This window comes from Phycodurus eques, chromosome 19 (assembly GCF_024500275.1).
Source record: "Phycodurus eques isolate BA_2022a chromosome 19, UOR_Pequ_1.1, whole genome shotgun sequence".
NCBI classification, from domain to species: domain Eukaryota; kingdom Metazoa; phylum Chordata; class Actinopteri; order Syngnathiformes; family Syngnathidae; genus Phycodurus; species Phycodurus eques.
This window is the reverse complement of record NC_084543.1, coordinates 18,072,633-18,095,637: the sequence shown is the minus strand read 5'-3', so window position 1 is coordinate 18,095,637 and position 23,005 is coordinate 18,072,633. Positions and strand designations below refer to the sequence as shown.

At 40.6% G+C, this 23,005-nt stretch overlaps 1 protein-coding gene across 4 annotated transcripts in view; it reads left to right on the top strand.

The window, feature by feature from the left end:
- Nucleotides 1–211: 211 nt before the first annotated feature.
- exoc6 (exocyst complex component 6) overlaps nucleotides 212–23,005 on the top strand; it is a 53,295-nt gene continuing 30,501 nt past the window's right edge. For 2 of the 4 annotated variants that reach the window (XM_061706094.1, XM_061706093.1), the window contains exons 1-6: nucleotides 212–382; nucleotides 7,761–7,932; nucleotides 13,583–13,630; nucleotides 16,491–16,581; nucleotides 20,200–20,245; nucleotides 22,800–22,853. In XM_061706094.1, the coding sequence (XP_061562078.1) occupies nucleotides 255–382; nucleotides 7,761–7,932; nucleotides 13,583–13,630; nucleotides 16,491–16,581; nucleotides 20,200–20,245; nucleotides 22,800–22,853 (539 nt within the window). In that variant the 5' untranslated portion in view covers nucleotides 212–254. Of the gene's footprint in view, nucleotides 383–2,606; nucleotides 2,728–7,760; nucleotides 7,933–13,582; nucleotides 13,631–16,490; nucleotides 16,582–20,199; nucleotides 20,246–22,799; nucleotides 22,854–23,005 lie in introns of those variants that run through there. The other 2 variants (XM_061706096.1, XM_061706095.1) reach the window with 1 other exon arrangement.

Below are 23,005 nucleotides of genomic sequence, written 5' to 3'. Positions count from 1 at the left end.
TGGCGGTGGTCTCGTAAGTTTGCGAAACACTGTAAATGCGCACTTTAAGTGAAAGGTTTGATGAGAAATGTATTATTTCGTATGGTTTTATTGAACTCAAAGTTCACTGAGTCACAAGGTTTGTTTTTTTCTTGTTGGTCATTTTCCGCTGACTTTGGCAGGTGACTAAGAGTTCACCACACATTCAAACTCATACACAGTTCGAGTGGTGCTGACATTTTGTAGTCACACACGAAGAGAGCCACAATTGAGAAATGGATAGTCAAAGGGTCCACGGCACTCCTCATCAGAGAGGAGTGGATAACGAAGAAGGGGAAAAGGTTTTTGGAAATATTTTAGCAGAATTAGAATCTGTGGATCTTCCCCTGGGAACCACATTAAGGTAAACCAAATGCAACATTGGGAAACAATCTGTCGTACACGGCACAGTGAGTTGAACATTGAGCTGCTTTATATTAGGAACTTGAAGCACTTGTTTTAAGAAACTTGTTTCGTGTATTCAGGGGCAGAATTATATTTGGTCACATGAACACAAGGTGGAATTTATGGTGACACTGAAAACTGCATTTTCGCTCAGTCTGTCAAGAAAGAAAGGTAATCATATAGCGTAATTTCTCCTGTATAATGCGCACCCCCAAAGTTGACCTCAAAATTCTGGAAAACCCGTCTACCGATGTATAATGCGTTTTTACAATGCATGATTTTGCTTCTACCCATATGATCAAAACATGAAGTATTATTTAATTTTTCTTAGTTTTTGTAAAGAATTATTCTGAAGTTAAGCACTTTATTGGAACACGTAATCCTTTTTTTTGAATTGACTTGCTCTTATTTTGAAATTCGCTTTTATTTAGTCAATGAGAAAACACAGTTGTGCTCATATGTTTGATTACCCAGGCAGAATTTGTAAGATGGGTGCAATTCTTTCAAGAAAAGATGAAGGACCAGGCGAAACACATTTCATTTTACTTTAATGGGATTCAAATTCAACGGTCAAGCATTTCAGAAAAGCATTATCATTAAACAAAACATAACCATAAAGAAATTAATGATGGTTGTTCTTCATACATAAGTCATCATGAAAAAAACAACAACTATATTTGACAAATTCTACCAGGGTATGTAAACTTATGAGCATAACTGTACATATATCCAGTCATACGTTCCCCCTGTCATATTGGAATGCAAGTGTGCAGGTTACACCTTTTTTATAACCACTCGGTGGCGGTGGCATTTTGGAATGAAAGTGTACAGATTTTCTATAACCACTAGATGGCGGCATAAATTGATCAAATGTGAAAGTTTTTTTTTCCATTTGCCCCTATACCTATGTATAATGCACACTATTGACTTTTGACAATTTCTGGGGGTAAATAACGCGTTGTTATACACAAAATTACGGTATATGTATATGTATATAATGTATGTTATTTCTATAAATATCATCATTTTGTTAGATTCAAATTTTTCATTCCATTTCAAAATAAAATGTTTGAACTTTGAAACCCATTACTTATGCAGCTAATGTGAAAATATAAGTACAATACACCTAACAGTACATTTTGTGCATTTTCGATTCAAATAAATAAATAAACAAAATAATAATAACTCAAAATCCTGATTTCATTTGGTAAGCATTTGAAAGATATGAAAGCACAACCCTTTGACTCCAAAGCAACAAATAGGTAAAGGTTTGTTGCTTTAGTTTTTATATACGAGGAAAACAGTGCTGGGGATTAACTAATGACATGTAACGAGATTATGTAATTTATTACAAAATGTATGTCATTGTAATAATTACATTACTGGGAGGAAATGTGTACTGGAAATACTGCTGCTTTTGAAAATGTCCACCTTTAAATTCTCAGTTACATTTGAAAACTAGCTGCAAAATTCAGATGGTGTATTTCCATGTCACTTCCTCCTTCTAACGCTGATGCTTGTGATTGGCTCTCTCTGGCCTGCGTCTCAAACATGACATATTTTTCCAAATATGACCTCGGTGCACCATCTTGTGGTGCAATCTATTAGTTTGTCTGGCATGTTGATAAGGTTAGACTAGTGTTAGTTTGAACACCTAAAACAGCATTGACTTTTCATCTGTCGTCTTTGGACTTTTTATGGAACATTCACTTCATCATATGGGTTGTCATATGAAGCGATATTGTTTAATTGTGGCATGGCATCATGTTTTCCACATGCTATACACATAATGCAACAAATAAACATTTTTATGATGTATTTACAGTACATTTCATCATGTTTTGTCATAAATGTACTATTTGTGGAACGAACAAATATGTGGTTCATTCCTAAATAATGGTTTTAATCCACGTTTTTTTCGAGGAAATATCCAAGGGTCCTGTTGATGCATTCATTCAAAATTAAGACGAATAATTAAAATGGAATTGGTTACATTCATTTGAGAAAGTAATTGAAATAGTTCCACTACTATAACATTTTCAACAGGATTTGAACACAACTAGTGAATTATTAGGTGTGCACATCGTATGTAAAAGCATATATAAACAGTGGTACAATAGATAAAGGCAAAGACGGAGCGAGCGCGCCCTCCAGAGGCCGGTCCCTGCAGCTGCAGTGATGGACTGCCAAAATAACACACATAATCATGGCGGAGAATGAAACCATGGAGTGCATAACGGAGCACGAGCGGATTCTACAGGAAATTGAGAGCACGGATACGGCTTGCGTTGGCCCCACGCTTCGGTAAGAAAGATGTGTTTTTTTTTGAGGGAGCCAATACGATTCGCGGCGTCAGCGAATGTGTTTCTTTCACCTATTGTACCTTTTTGTTCGCTGTACGGTCATTTATCGTCAGCTATCTTAGCAACCGGTCGGCTAGTAGCAGTTTTAGCTAAACGGGCTCTATGCTGTTCAAAACCAATAAGGTAAGCGGGCTCAGGTCGACCGGTATTTTTGTTTTTTTTTGGGGGGGGTGAACAGGTTCGTATTCAAGGAAAACGTCGCTCCGTGGACATTTGCAGGTTTTGATATTGACCGCTGACCTGTCAAAAAAATGTCAACATGAATTGTGGGTGCGGTTATATGTAATTGCTCTTTAAATTAGCCGTCAACTAGCTGCGGTTCGCTAGCTAAGTTGACAAGTGTCTTACAATGCCCATGAAGTTAAATACGTACATACCATTTGTAAGTGTTGATAAACTGTGTTTGGCTTCAACTGACTCCAAGTGGGTACGGAAAGCATTCAGACCCCCTTAATTTTTTTTCTTCACTCTTTGCCATATTGCAGCCATTTGCTCAAATCATTAAAGTTCGTCCCCCCCCCCCCCCCCCTCCCCATTAATGTACACACAGCACCCCGTATTGCAGGGGAAAAACATAATTGTAGATTTCTTTGTTGTGTGGAGGAAAGCAGGAACTGCTCATCACCTGTCCAATACAGTCCCAACTGTGAAGTATGGCGTATTTTGTCGTTCTTTCTTTTAATTTTCTGTCAATATGGGCTGCTGTGTGTACATTAATGAGGAAATAATGAACTTCGATGCCATTTAGCAAATGGCTGCAATATAACACAGTGCAAAATGAAAGGGGGTCTGAATACTTTCCGTACCCACTCTATATAAGGGGTAAAGATTTACAGGACACTTAACATCCACTTGTAACAGTGGTTGAAATACCTTACAGCAAGCTAGCTGTTAATTTGTGTACGTGTTCGGATTTCCTCGAGAGGAGGAGCTCGTCACCCGGGATTTCACGAGACAAGGCTCCATCGAGATTTCCCTCAACTTGACCATTCCCCTTTGCAGAGAGAAACAACCCCAAAGCATAGTGCTTCCACCTCCATGCTCGACGGTGGGGATGGCGCTGCAGGATTTTAATCTGTTACGGCATAGTGTGTTACCTATGTTTTTCTTTGGTGACTCTGGTCCCAGCTGCCTTGAGATCATTATCAAGCTCCTCCCGTGTAGTTCTGGGCTGATGCAAGGGCGGGACGATTATATGATCGCGATCAAAGATTGTGAAAAATTTCCGGTCCATCTCGATTGTCAGCTGTGAGCGTATTTCCTCGATCTAACTTGGCGCGACAACATCCAGTCAGAGTTGTCCTTTTCATCCTCCAGTTCCGGTTGCCAGAGTAAACAGAAACCGAGCCCTCTCAAAACTCGACGTTGTCACACGGAGCACGGCGTGCCGTTGGCGGCCACTCTTCGCCCGTGCTCCAGACCGCCGATGGAAACCCGCGCACCGGAGCTAACCCTCCATCGCCGGTCTGCTGGTTGTGTGGCGGCGTCTCCAAAGCGACGTAGTGCAATGCTATAAACTCGATGATGTGCAAGTTATGTGGGGGCCCTTAAAAACGGACAACACTGTGTTTATTCATTTGAAGAAGTACCACCTAAGTGATTGTGGAAAGCATCCAAATGCAAACGCTGTGAAGATATACCGGTACATGAAGTATATTTACAAAAAAAATGCAAATAGTGTACACTGTAATTGATTTTCCTAAGTCAACGTGTACCCAAGCGAACTGAAAACCATGACCACAAAACAGAGATGGGTACCGAATGGTGGATTTTGTGAACCCTTCCGCCCCTACTAACGAGTTAAATCGGGAGTACATTCTGAAGGTGAGAGGACCGTCTGTGGGAGTCAGTTCTTTAGCGTCGGGAGAGGATCAAATACTTATTTCATTTCATGGGAATGCAAATACACTTGTCTTTTTTTTTTTTTTTTTTAAATGTGATTTTTTACGGATTTTCTTAGATGTTCTGTCTCTCACTGTTAACGTAAACCTACAAATAAAATTTATAGATCGCTCATGTCTTTGTCAGTGGGTGAACTTACAAAATCAGTGAGAGAATAATTATTTTCTCCACTTTATCTGCTCGTTGACTCTACGACTACTTTTTCGTCTCTTTGGTCTTCATATCTTTTTAAAAAAAATTTTTTTTATAAAATGTACTCTTGTTACATGGTAAAGCAGGACCTTAACGATCAACCCGATTATTTATCTTTAGCAATTACAGTACTGGTCAAAGACACACTTTCTTCAGTTAAACAAGAGAGTATTTTTTTTTTTTTAAGCATGAACACGCAAGAACGTGTCATACTTTTCTTTCTGTATGTTCAATGCTTACTGCAGCTGTCCAGTTGAGCGTTAAATGTGGCCTCGAGACGTCGCACTATGTCGACACATCTCCGATGTTGAGCACATACTCTTACTTTGATGTGGAGATCCCCATTTAATGTGGTGTAACATTATTTGACAGTGGTACAAGTCACACTGGCACATAATGGATGGGATGCAGTTTTGCCCACATTTCTTCCCTGAGAAATAGTGTTGAGAGAGTACGATTGAGGCGCCCCTCAATTTCGACAAATGTAGCATTTCATTACACCGGCACTAGATGGTGCTGTAACTGTAGAAGACAATGTTAGTCCTGTTGCCTCAAGTTTGAATGTCCATAGTCCTTTTTCTAAACCTGCCTACATTTTGACCCAACCAACCCATCCTTTATTATGGTCTTTTCTAGTTTAGTTGGATTGTAAAGGGCACTTGCCTTGAAGCCTGCTATAGAAAGTCATGCTGTAATATTCCTTTGGGAGTGGAGTGTCAAATATGTTTACAGCATCTCCTTTTCCCAGTTGGTTTCTCGTCGCAGCAACTAATCATGGTCAAAGACGCACTTTTTTGGGATCAAACAGGATCAGGGTGTTGATGATGAGGCTGTAAGCTGTTTGTTATACATATCTCACACTTGACTCACTCACTGAAGTAAAGCTGGCAATCTCTAGCCACCTCACGATTTGATTTGATTCAATTACGATTCATTCATAGGGTTATAATTGGAATCGAATACCAATTATCTATGCATGCATCTCGAATCAATATTTTTTCTTACTGTGCGTCTTACTACTTTTAAAACACTTGTAAGTTGGTCTATATTCTATAATTAAAGTACACATGGACAAAATTTCCGTACTCTTCTGTTCATGAAAGAAAAACCCGCAGTGGTGCCACAAAAAACATCTGGACATATTTTTTAAATGAAAATTAACCAATCAAAATCAGACATTGATTTTGAATTGTGGTTCAACATAATTGAAAAAAAAAAACCCCTCATGAATCAGGCCTGGACAAAAATGCGCAACCTTTTGAGGCAATCACTGCAATCAAACAGTTTTTGTAACTTTAAATGAGACTTCTGCACCTCTCGGCATATATTCGGTCCCACTCTTCATTGGCAAATTGCTCCAGTTGTCTCAGGTTTGAAGGGTGCTTTCTCCAGAAGCCATGTTTCATCTCCTTCCACATATATTCAATAGGATTCAGATCAGGGCTCATAGAAGATCACTTCAGAATAGTCCAATGTTTTGCTCTTAGCCATTCGTGGATGGTGGTAGCTGTATTTTGGGTTATTATCCTTTTGCAAGACCCATGACCTGCGACTGAGACCAAGCTTTCTGACACTGTGCAGCACATTTCTCGAGAGAATACCTTGATAGTGTTGAGTTTTCATTGTACCCTGCACAGATTCAAGACACCCAGAATGCCAGATGAAGCAAATCAGCCCCAGAACATACCATAACCTCCTCAATATTTTACAGGAGGGACAGTGTTCTTTTCTTGCTATGCTTCATTTTTGCATCTGTGAACTCAGAGCTGATGGGCCTTGCTAAAAGTTCCAGTTTTGTCTCGTCTGTCCACAAGACATTCTCCCAGAAGCTTTGTGGCATGCAAATTGGCAAATTCCAGTCTCACTTTTCTATGATTTATTTTCAACAGTGATGGCCTCCTCCATTGTCTCCCATGAAGTCCACTTTGGCTCAAACGACGACGGGTGGTGTGATTTGACACTGATCTACCTTGACCTTGGAGTTGACCTTTAATTTCTTCAGAGCTTGATCTGGGCTCTTTTGCTACCATTCGTATTATCCGGTTGTTCAGTTTGTCGTCACTTGTTTGCCACGTCCAGGGGGGCTGCCTAGAGTCCGTGGAGCTTAAATATCTGAATATGTGCAACTGACGTCACAGGAACACCAAGCTTCATGGAGATGTTTTTATAGCCTTTAACTTTAATGTGCTGGTATATAATTTTCTTTTTAATCTTCGGAGACAACGCTCTCTTCTCCGATTTTACCACACTTCTATAAACAGTCCATTCCAAGCTGCGCTCCAGCACTTTTATCCAGCTGTGCCCAGACGGCATGCAGAGCCCACGCGATCACAACAGGTTGCTAAGGTGCTAACAAAGTAGTGAGGCGTAAGAGTGAATGTTGGTTGCTTCAAGTCATTTTTTGACTCTCCAGTTGAAGTTCACTGTAAAACTAAACTCACATAGCAAAATAATTACACCTATGAAATATTCAAATACGGGGGAATGGCGGATGACCGGTTAGCACATCTCCCTCACAGTTCCGGGGACCCCGGGTTCAAATCCGGCCTCACCTGTGTGTGGAGTTAGCATGCTCTCCCTGTGCCTGCGTGGGTTTTCTCCGGTTTCCTCCCACATCCCAAAAACATGTATGATTATTGCTGATATCGGATTGATGTCAGTATCGGCCAGAATTCAAGGCTGCAATATCAGTATCGAATTAGAACTGAAAAAGTTGGATCAGGACATCCCTAGTAATGTAGGGAAAATGTATTGGACTATACTGATATCGATAGAACTGCTCTTCATCTTCACAGGTACGGTTAAGATTTTCTGTTCATTTTTTTTTTTTGAATTTATTATTATTATTTTTTTTGCACCACTGTGATTTTTCTTTGCCAGATCAATCTACGATGACCAGCCAAATGCACACATACGCTTCATGGAAAAGCTGGACGCCAGGATAAGGAATCATGACCGTGAGATTGAGAAGATGTGCAATTTCCACCACCAAGGTTTTGTGGATGCTATCACGGAGCTTCTCAAAGTTCGCACTGATGCAGAGAAACTTATGGCAAGTAAACTGTTAAGATTCTTTCGGCCAAAACTGTTATTAAGGGATTTTCTTGGGCTCCAAGGGTGTAAAAAAAAAAACAACAACAACAAAAACATAAGTATCACGAAAAGGCCCCAAAACGTTATGTGCACCCATTTATAAAATATGTTTGTGCATTTAGGATTCGGATAAACTAATTTACAGTGGTTGCGCAAGTGTGGTCACCGTCTTCTAAATTAGGATGTAGCTGTGTGCAGTGTATTAACCAATCTCATTTAAACTCAGGTAAAATGGTAATCGCCACATACGACAAGCTCCATTTAAAATTCCTCTGATTAAATCCAAATCAAATTCAGCTGTCCTAGTAGGCTTTTCCTGACATTTTTGTACTCACATCTTACAGCACAAGCTGTGGTCCACAGAGAGCTTCCACAGCATCAGAGGATCCCATTGTTCAAAGTAATATCCAGGGCATTAAATATGTCAGTGAAAACAGTCATCATCATGTGGAGAAAATATGGCACAACAGTGACATTACCAAGAATTGGTTATCCCTCCAAAATTGATGAAAAGCTGATGAGAAAACTGGTTAGGGAGGCTCCCAGAGGAGAGCTCCAAACATTTCTGGCAAGTGCCATCTGTTCAGTACATGTGACAGCAATCTTGCATCTTCTTCATTTGTCTACGCTATGGGGTTGGACGGCAAGAAGGAAGGAGGTCTTATTTTATCAAGCTAAACATCAAAGTCTGGCTACAGTTTGAAAAAAACGCACTTGAAATCTCCCTTACGCATATGAACCTTTTGGCCGTAAGTCCAAAAGGTATGTTTGCCGCAAACAACACCGCTCATCACCACAAGAACGCCATACTACCGGTGCAGCGTGGTGGTTAACTAAAATCTTGTAGTCTCATCCAGGCACAAGGTGCACACAGCAACGCGTGTTGTATAAACTAATGCGCTCAAATATAGAAACACTAACGCATATTAAGTTACGTGTAAAATTACAGACTGATTAAAAATAAATGAATAGTGTTATGAATGTGCTAATATACATACTACAGTGTAACTGGGCATGAGCAAAATAAATTCATGTCTGGTCGGACACTTAACTGCTCCATACGACAGTGCACTTAAATAGTGGTAGACTGTACACAAATAACGCTGTGCTCTGCTAAGCATAGTTTATTTTCTACTGAAGCTATTATAAACTGTCCAAAAAATACATGGAGAAAAAAGAAAATGTGTGCTGGCTTTCACACGTCACGAGTACGTTATCCTGAAGAAGGCTGTACACAGGAGAACATTTTTGCAAAGACGAGTAGGCGGAAAAATACTTGGTGTGGTAATAAAAGCCAAAGATGCTAAAACAAAGTATTAATTTGATATTGTACGTATTTATCTTTTTTTTTTCCCAGTGGGTGTTCCCCGATGGTTGAAAATGGAAATTTCTAAAACTCAAAGTAAAAATGTAGCCGGTTAAGATGAAGACACAGAGTATCTCAGAGCCTTGTGATAGATTGGCAGTTTCTATAACTGTCATTTATTCATTTGCGCTCGTCATGTGTGGAGTCTTTTGCTGTGCAGTGGGGGGGAAAAAAAAAAAAAAAAAAAGAATTAGCGAGTGTGTATTTTGCCCCGCTAGTCTGAAAACTTCCTTGTTGAAAGGATTGCATAAAAAGACGACTGGTCAATTGGGTCATGGCTCTCAGCCGTGTGACAGGAGCAGATAGTTCAAAAATCCCCATCCAGAATCGAGAAGTTTGTCACTGAATCTGTGAGAAAGAGCCTGTCACAAGCCATTAAACTCCATGAAAGGGCCCAGTGCACCGATGATGGGTTCAGGTCCCTGCTGCCTGGTTAATCTGAATTTGCCTGCCTTTGTCCTTGGACCTTCATGGACAATGAGCTCATTACAAGGTTGAGCAGCTGCGGGAAGAGTGCTGGAGAGGGAAAAGAGAGGGCATGAAGAGGGGAGCAGATGAAAAGGAGACAAATTGATTTTATGTACCTAACAATCCATTGATGTCAGTCATCAAAGGGTCAAAATATTCATACACTATTCACATTTTTAATAAATATACAATGAACCCTCGATAGAACGGACTAATAGGGGGGCGGATGGTCGTCCGATATAGCCGGTTACCCGTTACGTTGAAGCATTTTTTTTTTAGGCCATTTGCACCCATATTACAGTATAGTACAAAATTATTGTTTTGTAGGTTTTTTGTGTGGCCTAAAACCCCCAGTACAAAGTTTTTGTCAATAAATATTTAAAAAAAAAAAAAAAAGTTCAAATGTTTGAAAGTTACTCTACCAAAAATAGCATGTTCCAGACTCCAGAAACTTGTTTTCTATTCCTCAGAGTTAACACTGCCGCTCTACGGCACAATAGACAAAAATGGCACGGGGGGCACGTCTAGTCTTTTTATATATCTGTGACCCGGAAATACGTTTCTCCCATTCTCTGCGTGCACGCAATTCTGGAACCAACAGACTTTGTCAACGGTAGTTTAAGTGACAAATGGAAACTATTTTTCAGTCACAACGGTCCGTTTTATCCGATATCCATTATCTCGGGGTCCGTTTTATCGAGGTTGTACTGTATGTCAGAACCTGTAGTATGTATGGAAAAGACAGGTTTGCCACCAAGATTGTTCTTGACATGGGGCATGCATAGCTTCTAGTACAGGCTCTTGCAGTTCAGCTATAATTATAGTTAGTTTTAGTTAGTTTTGCAAAAGTAAATTATTGTTTTAGTTACTTTTTGTTTTTAAACATTCTGTTTTTTTATTTTATTTCATTTATGAAAATTTTCCTTCCAAATGTTAGTGCTAGCTACATAAGATTATGTTGCCTTAAAAGTAAAAGCTCACCTTGAATGAAGCCCAAAACATCCTCTTCCGAGCGCCCGCTGATGACGCCACACATTTTTCTTCCCTCTTTTTTTGTTCTCTTTTTCCCCCCCCAACGCCTTGATGCACTATTGTTGGTGTCACCGTCATAATGGGTGTATCCACGGTAACCGGTGACACGCTTTCTGGTCCCGCCTCCCCGACAGCGTTTGATTTGACAAGATAAAGCCCAGTGATTAGAAAAGACAGGATACGGTGGTATCGTAATTGTCCTGTAGTGTTGCCAGGGAGTGATTCTGTGGCAGTAGTCTGACATCGTGAAAGATCAAAAAGACACAGCAGAGGATGTTCTTCCTGTGACTTCTGAGGACGCACGGCCTGCCACAGGAGCTGTTGAGGCAGTTCGACACCTGTGTTCTTCCATCACAGTCTGGTTTGGCGCTGCTACAAAAAAGGACAAACTCCGACTGCAACGGACAATCAAAACTGCTGAAAAGATAGTATGTACCCCCCTACCAACCCTTGAGGACTGTCTGTTGTTGTACTAGAGCGGCTGCAACTACCAGAGACAATTTTTTTTTGGACATATTTGGCAAAATAAAGGTGATTCGGATTCTGAAAACAAAATACAATAATTTGCAAATCATGTTCAACCTATATTTAATTGGAATACGCTACAAAGACAAGATATTTAATGTTCAAACTGATAAACTTTATTGTTTTTATCAAATAATCATTAACGTAGAATTTTATAGCTGTAACACATTCCAAAAAAGCTGGGACAGGTGGCAAAAAAGACTGAGAAAATTGAGGAATGCTCATCAAACACCTGTTTAGAACATACCACAGGTGAACAGGCTCGTTGGGAACAGGTGGGGGCCATGAATGGGTAGCTTCCCTGAATTGCTCAGTCATTCACAAGCAAAGATGGGGCGAGGTTCACCTCTTCATGAACAAGTGCGGGAGAAAATAATCGAACAGTTAAAGGACAACGTTCCTCAACGTACAATTGCAAGGAATTTACGGATTTCATCATCTACAGTCCATAATATCAACAGGTTCAGAGAATCTGGAGAAATTACTGCATGTAAGGGGCAAGGCCGAAAACCAACATTGAATGCCCGTGACCTTTGATCCCTCAAGCAACACTGCATCAAAAACCGACATCAATGTGTAAAGGATATCGTCACATGGGCTCAGGAACACTTCAGAAAACCAATGTCAGTAAATACAGTTCGGCGCTACATCCGGAAGTGACACTTGAAACTCGACCTATGCAAAGCAAAAGCCATTTATCAACAATACCAAGAAATACCGCCGGCATCTCTGGGCTCGAGCTCATCTAAGATGGACCGATGCAAAGTGGAAAAATGTTCTGTGGTCCGACGAGTCCACATTTCAAATTGTTTTTGGAAATTGTGGCCATCGTGTCCTCCGGGCCAAACAGGAAAAGAAACGTGATGGACGCAAAGTTCAAAAGCCAGCATCTGTGATCGTATGGGGCTGTGTTAGTGCCCATGGCATGGGTAACTTACACATCTGTGAAGGCACCATTCATGCTGAAAGGTACATACTGGTTTTGGAGAAACATATGCTGCCATCCAAGCAACGTATTTTTCATGGACGCCCCTGCTTAGTTCAGGAAGACAATGCCAAACCACCTTCTGCACGTGTTACAACAGCATGGCTTCGTAGTAAAACAGTGTGGGTACGAGACTGGCCTGCCTGCAGTCCAGACCTGTCGTCCATTGAAAATGCGTGGCGCATTATGAAGCGTAAAATACGACAATGCAGACCCCGGACTGTTGAACAGCTGAAGCTGTACATCGAGCAAGAATGGGAATGAATTCCACCTACAAAGCTTCAACAATTAGTGTCCTCAGTTCCCAAACGTTTATTGAATGTTGTTAAAAGAAAAGGTGATGTGTAACAGAGTGGTAAACATGACCCTGTCCCAGCTTTTTTGAAACTTGTATTCCAAAGGTGAACGATGCAATCAACCCTAGGAACAGCTAAAAAAAAAACAACTACTACTGAATAGCGATAGATTCTAACGAAACAAGCCTAATAATCCATTAGGGGGGACATTTCGACTTTGAATACAGGTGACAATTACTCCCTCGGCTTGCTAGTGAGCCAAGCAAGCAACTATTATGAAGAAATCAGACCACCTTCTGGTGGTGACATCACAGCTCAAGTTGGGTTTTGACTGAAATATGGGCGGGCCAAGATCTGTTAAAACAAGACTAAAATAAATACTGGATCTTTTTTGGGGGGTAAATCTTTCTGCAGACCTTGTTTTTAAGAGAACTAGGAGGACCCGGGTTCAAATTCCGACCTCGCCTGTGTGGAGTTTGCATGTTCTCCCCGTGCCTGCGTGGGTTTTATCTGGGTACTCCAGTTTCCTCCCACATCCCAAAAACATGCATGCTAGGTAGGTTAATTGAAGACTCTAAATTGTAGGTGTGGTGTGACTGTGAGTGCGAATAATTGTCTGTTTCTATGTGCCCTGCAATTGGCTGGGGACCAGTTCAGGGTGTACCCCGCCTTTCGCCCGAACATAGCTCGGAAAGCCTCCAGCACATCCGCAACCCTAGTGAGGATAAGCGCTTTGTAAAATCGATGGATGGATGGATGGATGGAAGGAATCAGTGCCAATGTTCATAGCATTAGCGAGTCCCTTTAAGGTCTGGTAAAATTAAGAGAATGGCTTTTACAACATTTTGAATATCTTGTTGGGTATTGTAAAAATGTGAAGCATTAAAATAGATTGTCTCTGTTCAGTTTGACTGAACCTGTCCCTGTGTTTCTTCAGGGCCAAGTGACGGATACTAATCGAAGACTACAAGAAGCTGGGAGGGAGGTAAGACCATGTGCTTTATGGCTGCTTGCGACACGCAAATGTCATCCGCAATTAAAAAAAAAACCAATACACGTAGTATAAAAATCTTGTAATATTGTTGGTAAAACGTGTATTCAAACGGATGATGATAAAGTGGTCGATATACAAAAAGATTACTCACTCTCACTGCTATTTCTCATATGTTGATTGAGGTGTTTAATGACAGATAGTGAAATGAAAGGAAATGCCACTAGATCTTGCTTTCACATGTGATAGGTGCTCATTTTGGGATTCCATTCTCATGACCTGATTTTCCAATGGATTTCTTTGCGGATCGGAACATTCTCACCAATTGTTCTTCTCTTGTGGGGCTTGTGGATATCCGAGGTCTTCTAGGACCTTGCCTATGGACGCCTTGAACAGTTCCACCTGCTTAAAACTCCTCGCTGCTGTGAGCCATGGTCCTTCGTGTTGGTGATTTCTGTGAAACTCTCTTTTAAATTCTCTTTGCACTTTGTGACATTTTCATATTTCCAGTGGGACTTTATGACTCATTTTCTTTCTTCAAATGTTAATCGTACTATTTTCATTATTTCGGGTAATTTGCACCTAAAACAAAATTATGAGTAATGGCCACTCAAAGAATAATGAATATTTTTTTTGGGGCCCACCCTTTATACATTGTCACCTCTTCAAAATGGTGGCCAGTCAGGGGTCCCTAACCACCGGCAGAGGACCAATACCGGGCGGGCCACACAGAGAGACCGAACAAAAACATATTTTATTGATCATAGCTAGATCGTTAGAGTCTGAAATAAGTATTACTTTGAAAATCAGGTGCATCTCCTTGTTCCTCTGTCAAAACACTCATCCTGGTCACAATATGGGAAAAAAACTTGCTTGGAGCATTTTCAATACCCTCCATTTTGAATTGTATTTTATTTTTTCTCTATTGGGTGGGAACCAACCCAGAAAACACTTGCAGGTGGTTTATCCCTGGTTTTTCAATAATGTTTGGGGTAAAACACGCGTGCGCACGTCGTCGTCATCATCAGCCATTTTCTATCCACTGCAGGATGAAGAAGGCCTCTTCTTCACGTTTCCAACAACTACGACATTTTGCAATTTGTTTCCAGTGTATTGCGGTGTGTTTAATGATTTCATCTATCCATCGACTTTTACGACTTCGCCGCGGTCGCTTTGTGTCCAGTGGCATCCAATTGATAGTTTCTGCGGTCCACCTTTTGTCAACTCTTCGGGCAACGTGGCCAGCCCATTTCCATTTAAGGCTTTTTATTTTTTGAAACCGCTATGAAAACCCGCTTCTTCCATCGGCTGTGCTTCACTGAGTTTGATTTCAATTGGTTTGTCCAATATCTTTGCAAAGACTTTGTAAATCGTCGAGAGCAGGCTTATTGGCCGATAATGTCTTGGGTCCATTTTATTGCCTGATTTATGTAGCTTCTCCCAATGCAATTCCAATGGACGTCAGTTACCAGCAGATTTCTCTATTAACAGTTTTTTGCTTCCATTTGTTTAGGGTGTTCAATCCGTAAATACCCCTTTTTCATTAGACAGGAAGTAGTCGATGATGCTCGTGTTACCTTTGGTGCTTATCCATGTCCATTTTCTGTTCCATTTCTTGTTAAAGAACGAATTGATAAAGTATAAGCCTTCTTGTTCAGCAAATTCTATTAAGTGTTCTCCTCTTTCGTATCTTGATCCTATTCCGTGGGATCCAATTGATTTCTCGCTCGAGTTAAGGCTAGTCCTGGCGTTAAAGTCACCCATAACTATTCGAAATTTGTGCTTCGATTGACTATAAAGACGGGATAAATCCTCGGAAAATGCTTCCACCTCATCGTCGGTGTGGCTGATGGTGGGGGTATATATTTGTAGCAATTGAAGCGAGTAACTCTTTCTAATAGAGATGCTACATGTGGCGATTCTATCTTAGTTGGTAACTTAGTTGGCGATAGTTTTATTGATAATGAAACCAACTCCACCGTTGCGTCCGCTTTCTGATCCTCTGTAATAAAATAGATGGCCATTATCGAGTCAACATAGCTTCATCTTTCCGACGTATTTCACCAAGTCCAACTATATCCCATTTGATGGCTTCTAGCTCGTGTCGTAGCTCTTCTTATCGAGAGTCGTCCTTTAGCGATTGCACGTTGAGCGTCCCAAAAATAAGATTTCATGCGTTTTTTTTGTTTTTTTTGCTTCTTGCATGCTACTTCTAAAGATTGTCCTTTGGTTTGACTGAAAATGTTTGTAGGAGTAAACATATTCTGGTCTCGCATAGACAAGTCCGTTGGCCGTAAGCAGCCATAATTAACCCGGTGATTCTTAGCTCCCTCTGCCGCCAAGCTTGTCTGCCCGCTGCCGTAGGCAGAGGTTCTTTGGCCTCCGGGGAATGAGGGCCGTGCTTTTTGTCGTACTGCCATAAAAAAGGTATAGGCCCCAATCTGCCACACTGACCCAATGCGTGTTGGCAGTTGTTCAACTCCCACCTCCGACAGAACTTTGCTCATGTTCCGGGGGAGGCGGGGGACATCGAGTCCGAGTGGACCATGTTCTGCGCCTCCATTGCTGAGGCGGCCGACCGGAGCTGTGGCCATATGGTGGTCGGTGCCTGTCGTGGCGGCAATCCCCGAACCCGTTGGTGGATACCAACGGTGAGGTGAAGAAGGGTACGATACGACCGGAGTCAGAGTTTCCGGCAGTAAGTCGGACTCGTTTCCGGTGAGGCGCAGCAACTTGCTTGCCCCAATCTGGCGTCTGTGCATTTTATATAGAACTGAGACAAAAAAGCATATAAATTCTGGCCTCAACAAGGTGTGTAAGTGGTTATTGTTTTATTCTCTTTTCTTACCCTCAGGTGACAGCTCAAACTGGGGAGGTGATTCGCTGTCGCAGCCAGCAGAGGAACATGGCCACAACTGTGGAGAAACTCCAGCTCTGCATACCAGGTAGCACATTCAAATGATGACACAGGGGTCACCAACACGGTGCCCACAGGCACCAGGTAGCCCACAAGGACCACAGGAGTTGCCGGGTTGTATTAAAAATAGCTCACCAGAGATGGGACATTGTGCGTCAGTCACTAAACGTGCGTATGTACAGAGTTGTACTTAAACCGTGCATACGCATATGTTCGATGTGCAATTCAGAAGTATGTCAAAAAGACACAAGGAATTTGTGTCTGGTAGTTGGAGCTGCTCTAGTACAACAACAGACAGCCATTTGGACAAAACATACTTTTGAGACCTAAAAACATAAAAACACTACAGAGAGTCACTGAGCAATGAAAGGTTACAGTAATGTGGTAATGCTGGCACAATGACAATTGTGCAAATGATGCAGAGTCCTCTAGCAATTTAGAGCAGTTTGAAATGACTAATAGAGCGATAATCTGGTACAGTGACAATCGTGCATGTGGTGGTCTTCAAGAAATCTAAGCAGTTTAAAGTGACTAGTAGTGCGATAATCTGGAGCGGTGACAATTGTGCTAATGGTGCAGTTAGTTCTCAAGCACATAAGTGGCCAGTATTGGTCAACAACAGATATGAAAATCGTGCACAGTGAATCTGAATGATTCTATAAAATTCCACTCTTGGTTGTGTTTTTTGTGTGTTTTGAGTTTAAGTAAGCCTCTGTCATCTAGAACTCGTGTTTCATAAAATGTAGCAAACTTTAGATTATGAGACTGATAAAAGGTTTGTACAATTTTATACGTATAAAAAGTGACGTGGTGGCCTTTACGAGACAAATTAGTTTGATTTTAACGTTAAAGCTTAAATCGAATCAAATTAGAGAATGTGGCACAAAACATGACACACAAAAAAATAAGAGCCAAGAATGAACAAACATTGCTTGTTGTTCAAATACATACTAGTAAGGAATAAATATAGCACAGCAAAAAAGCGTTTGTAGTTCATAATATTCATGAAATTAGTGTTGGAAGTGACGGAAAATATGAGCCATCATGGCGGGTCAGACTAACAGCACAAGGGACCTGGTCCAGAAAATGTCCGTGTGAATTGAACAATTGACATCACATTTTTTAGAAGCATTGAACAATACATGCTAGAGATTATCATATGGATTTAAAAAAAATATATCTTTCTCACCTAGAAGTTTTTGAGGGGGGGCTTGTCAACTATAAATTCAGGAAATGCTTTCCCAAAACTGTAACACGTATACTATAGAAGAATGTCCATGTGGTGATTAAAACTAGGATACATGCTCATCGTCGGTCGTGCTGTATAGGGCTGAGGTAAATCATGTGTGGTTTTCAGCATGTTGGATAAATTAAAGTTGAAGAATTTCGAGGTGGGCCCTTTCATTCCTTTGTTTTTTTCCTGTTTGTGGCCCTCCGAGAGACAAACTTTGGACACCCCAGATGTAATCTGTTTTGTAACGAATGGTAATGAGTATATTTACAAGACTGTTGGATGATTCATAACTTGTTGTTAGCAATTCATTATGGCCAACAAGAGTGAAAAACGGGCCAAAAATGTGCATTGAATGAGATGAGTGCACTGAAATTGCGTGGTGCTGATACACATGATGACATACATCAGATGTTGGGGGACTTTATGATTTATGAGAACAGTTTCCCAGCATCACCTCTAAGTGTCGCCAAAACACCAAAAGCTGCAGAAACGTGCGCACGCCAGCCATGCAGTTGGCGTGAGGCACCGCCCATTTCCACGGTCATGTCACTCTTGATACATCTGAACTTTGCCGTGAAAAAAGAACGGACGCCACGTTTTTGTGCGTACGCACCCTTTGTACACGAGGCCGGCCCCTGGTCTGCTTGACACATGCAAGCCTTCACTCTGGATATGTTCGTCAGATGGTAGAAGGCAGCTTTAGTAATTGATTTGACATGACTGTTGAAAGCCAGGTAGGAATCCATCAGTACACCAAGGTTTTGGACTTGGTCTTTGGTTTTTAAAGAGAGTGACTCCGGGTATTTACTAACAGCAATCCTCTTTTCTTTATTGCTAAAAACAATTATCTCAGTTTTGTTGCGGTTTAATTGAAGCAAGTTTAGGCTCATCCAGATATTTATCTGTTTTAGACCGTGACACAACACCTCAATTGACCTGCAGTCATCTGGAGACACTGCTAGATATAACAGTGTCATCTGCATAGCTATTATAGTCCAAATGAAAGTTCTGAAGAATTTGACCCAAAAGTAGCATATACAGGCTGAACAGGAGGGGTCCAAGAACTGACCCTTCAGGGACCCCATAGGTCATTGCCATTCGATGAGAGTGAACACTTCCAATGGTTACAAAATAACTCCTTTCCACACCGACATCCAACAAGACCAGAATTGACACCTTTCCCGAGTCAGTATTCAACCTTATATCATTTCGCACTTTGATAAGAGCAGATTCCATACTGTGATGAGTTCGGAAACCTGATTGAAATTTGTGTAAAAAGTCCATTCCTTTCTCAACAATCTTGGCTATGAAAGGGAGATTTGAGATGGGTCTATAGCTTGCTAACATGGAAGCGTCCAGCGTTCTATTTTTTTGAAGAGGCTTAATGGCAGCTACTTTAAGAGCTTTAGGAAACTCGCCTGACTGAAGTGAGCAGTTGATTATTAGCTGCAAATCAGCTAGCTCAGACTTCGCAATAGCTTCGAAACCAGGTCTAATAGGTGACCTTGAGTGTGGGTTGGACTCTTAATACGTTGAGAGAGGTCGAACGCGTCGAGTACAGCAGAGAGAGTTCTTCAGATTTGTATTTATTTATTTTTTCCGTTATTGTCAACATGAATGTCTTTTGACGTTTTCCTTTCCTTTGTGACCTCCTGGATCAGGCCTGGGCCCATCAGCTCTGTACTATTCTGAAGAACAAGTAGGCAATATAGGATTAATTTAGTTTGATCCATCCGTCCGTTTTCGGTACTGCTTATCCTCACTATGGTCGCGGGTGTGCTGGAGCCTATCCCAGCTATCTTCGGGCGAGAGGCGGGGTACACCCTGAACCGGTCACCAGCCAATCGCAGGACACACATAGACAATCAATTACATGCACACCTATGGGCAATTTAGAGTCGTCAATTAACCTACATTGCATGTTTTTGGAATGTGGGAGGAAACGGGAGTACCCGGGAAAAAACCCCACGCAAGCACCGGGAGAACATGTAAACTCCACACAGGCGAGGCCGGATTTGAACCCGGGTCTTCAGAACTGTGAGGCAGACGTGCTTACCAGTCTGTGCCCTCCCCCCCAAATTAGTTTTATATTTATTTTAACTAAAAGAATAAGAACAATGTAAACATAACTCGGTCCTGAGGAAATACTTTTTTTTTTTTTCTCTCAAACATATCAATGTCGTCAACTAAGGTTTGACTGTACAGCCACCACAATTCTTGTAGTAACTGTGTAGTGGAAAAGGGGCAATAGTAAGTGCGTTGCATTGACAAATCTGCTTGACCATTGAGCCATGGCAGTAGTTTATATCATCGAATTTGTATTCCAATTTTGAATTTATGAGGGTTTATTTAGTGAGAACCTAAAACATGTTGCTAATTTTTTTTCTCTTCCTTTTTCGTTCTCTCTCGCAGTCCTCCAAATGTACAGCAAACTAAAGGAGCAACTGGAGTCCAAAAGGTATCAATTTTACAGATTAAAGTAAAACAATTTGTACTTTTGGAACCTTAACTACTACTTCACATGAAATTATTACCGACTCTAAAACCTCACCATCACCCTCAATCAAGGCCCCCGTCATTCTTAGACTCAATGCCAGATTGAGTCTGCTGCTATATCAAACGCTTATAAGTACTCATTTTATATTCTATTTTATTCTATTGTGCTTTTCTACTGTGCGCCGCTGTAATTTACCATCTGTGGATCAAAAAGGACTATCATATCTTTTGGTGTAGTTTATGTATTTCGCTACTGGGTATAACAACCACTGTACACAGTATTTGTGTTGGCTTTGGATAAATCACAGGGGTTGAGGAGACCAGAAAAAACACACACGCTGCTTCTGTTGTTAAGAAGTCACGGTACTTATACTCCATTACAATGATCTAAATGTCGGTCGCTACTTTTATTGATCAATTATCGCTTATTTATCAAGTATTTCGTGAGCGGGACTACGATTTAGACTTCCGCATTGGCGCATGACCTCCCACGTCTTCTATTGGGCTTCCCAGGCATAGGTATTAAAACTAGATCAACCAGTCCGTCTGATCGTCAAGCCGATGTGGCGGCCATGTTGGGAAGGTCGTCGTTACCTTGAAGGCACCGACGCGCAACGCGTCGTGTTTAGATTTAGACGAAAAAAAAGAACAGCTTTCAAGTTTTGTAGTATTTGTCTGGCACCGTCTGCCCAAAGGTGGACATTTCAGCTCACTTATAACTTGAGAAAACACCGTACAGTAAATTGGAGATGTTTTGACTGTGCATACACACACGCCCACACACAGCAACATCAGAATTAGCATTTTTTGTAATTTTTTTTTCTTTATTTATGTTCATGCTGTGGTTAAAACAATCAGAAGTTACTCACTATTTACTCAGTGCGTGAGTAATTATTTCACTGTGTACTTTTTACTCTTACTCAAGTAATTTTTTGGAGGACTACTTTTTACTTTGACATTGAGTCACATTATTGTCAAGTAACAGTATTCTTACTTGAGTACAATATTTGGCGACTCTACCCACCCCTGTAGCGGGCATCCTCTATTGCTACAGAGCAATGTTCGGGATTATGTCACAACACAGAATGAACTAACTTTAAATTTAGCAATGGCCAATAAAAACAGAAAAATATTTTTGTAATATTTAATATTTTTAATTAAAAAAATGTTTAAAATTTTTTAATATTTTAATATTTTCCTGGAGGATGCATTTGGGATTAGCCTTTGAATTTGGTAATAGTGAAAAATGAAGCAAAACAATGATTGTAGTCAATTCTTTTTCAGAATGAGAGCACTTAAAGAGGAGGATTTGGTCTTTGCATGTCTGATAATACAATTCCCCGAGTAATTTCAACTTTGTAGGTTTGAAACTTCGTTTTTACCCCATGAACTTCACTGACAGAAAAATAATGACCCTTTTTTTTGTTCATTCCTGTGTACTAAAGGAACAGGCCTTTCACTGGCAAGACAATTGACCCTCAGTGTGCCCTTGTTTGCAACAAGGCCCCCTCGTTGCAGTCCTGTCAAGGCCCGCTGCCAATCTTAGGCAATTAGACCATTTTGACCACTGTGTGGGATATATGTATGTGTTTGGGGAGGGGGTTCTACTTTCAGCGTTAGTGACATGGCTTTTCTGCTGTTACTTTAAATTGAGAAGAGCATGTATTGGCCAAATACCATTATCCGTACTGAATGTAGTTGCTGTGCAGGTCACAGTCCTGACACTTTTTGCCTTTGTGTTCTCCTTCATGTTGCACTGCACTCTGACAGACCTTTTCACTGTATAGTTTGAGGCTGTCTTCTGTTCATGTGTGTACAACACATTTTACACTCACTGACCGACCAATTAGATCCCTCACAGCCTGCCTATCAGCCTAATGATGGGAGTTCAGCACACTGACCTGAGGATGAACCCTTTTATGCTAACTACCAAAGACTGCAAAATTTTTTAAGCCCGTTTTCCACTACGCTGTGCCGCAGTTTTCCACAGCTGTAATTTACTCCCCTCAGTTTGTGGGGTTTAATTTTCTGCTACAAAAGAGGACTCCCTTAGTTATCACAGCAAACTGTTATATACATATATATACGTATGTATATATGTGTGTGTGTGTGTGTGTGTGTGTGTGTGTGTGTGTATATATATATATATATATATATATGTATGTATATATATATATATATATATATATATATATATATATATGTGTATATATATGTATATATATATATATGTATGTATGTATACGTATATATATATGTATATACTTTTTTTTCCCCCCATTGTATTTGTTTCAATAGCCAAATTCTGAGACGGAACCTTTGTTGGTCATCTCCTCCAGTGTGCCACAGCCCTACATCAGACCACCTCTCTAATATGTTATTTCAGCACAATTTTGTATTACTTAATTACAGAAATAATAATAATAAGTAATTGGTTGCATCCAAGATGGGGATTAAATTTATAATATGTGTATATATGTATGATATATATATATTTTTTAAATTTGTCTCAATAGATACTATGCTGCACTTAAAACCATGGAACAACTGGAGAAGATCTACATCCCTCGGTAAGATATTCACTATTGGCTCTTGCGAGAATGCACCAGTAAAACTGTCTGCAAGCTATGAAGCTGCAAAGGTAAGGAAGGTTGGTACTCAAAATAGTTACAATGAATTCGATTGATGACTGGAGTTAGGAGTGATCTAATTGTCTATATTC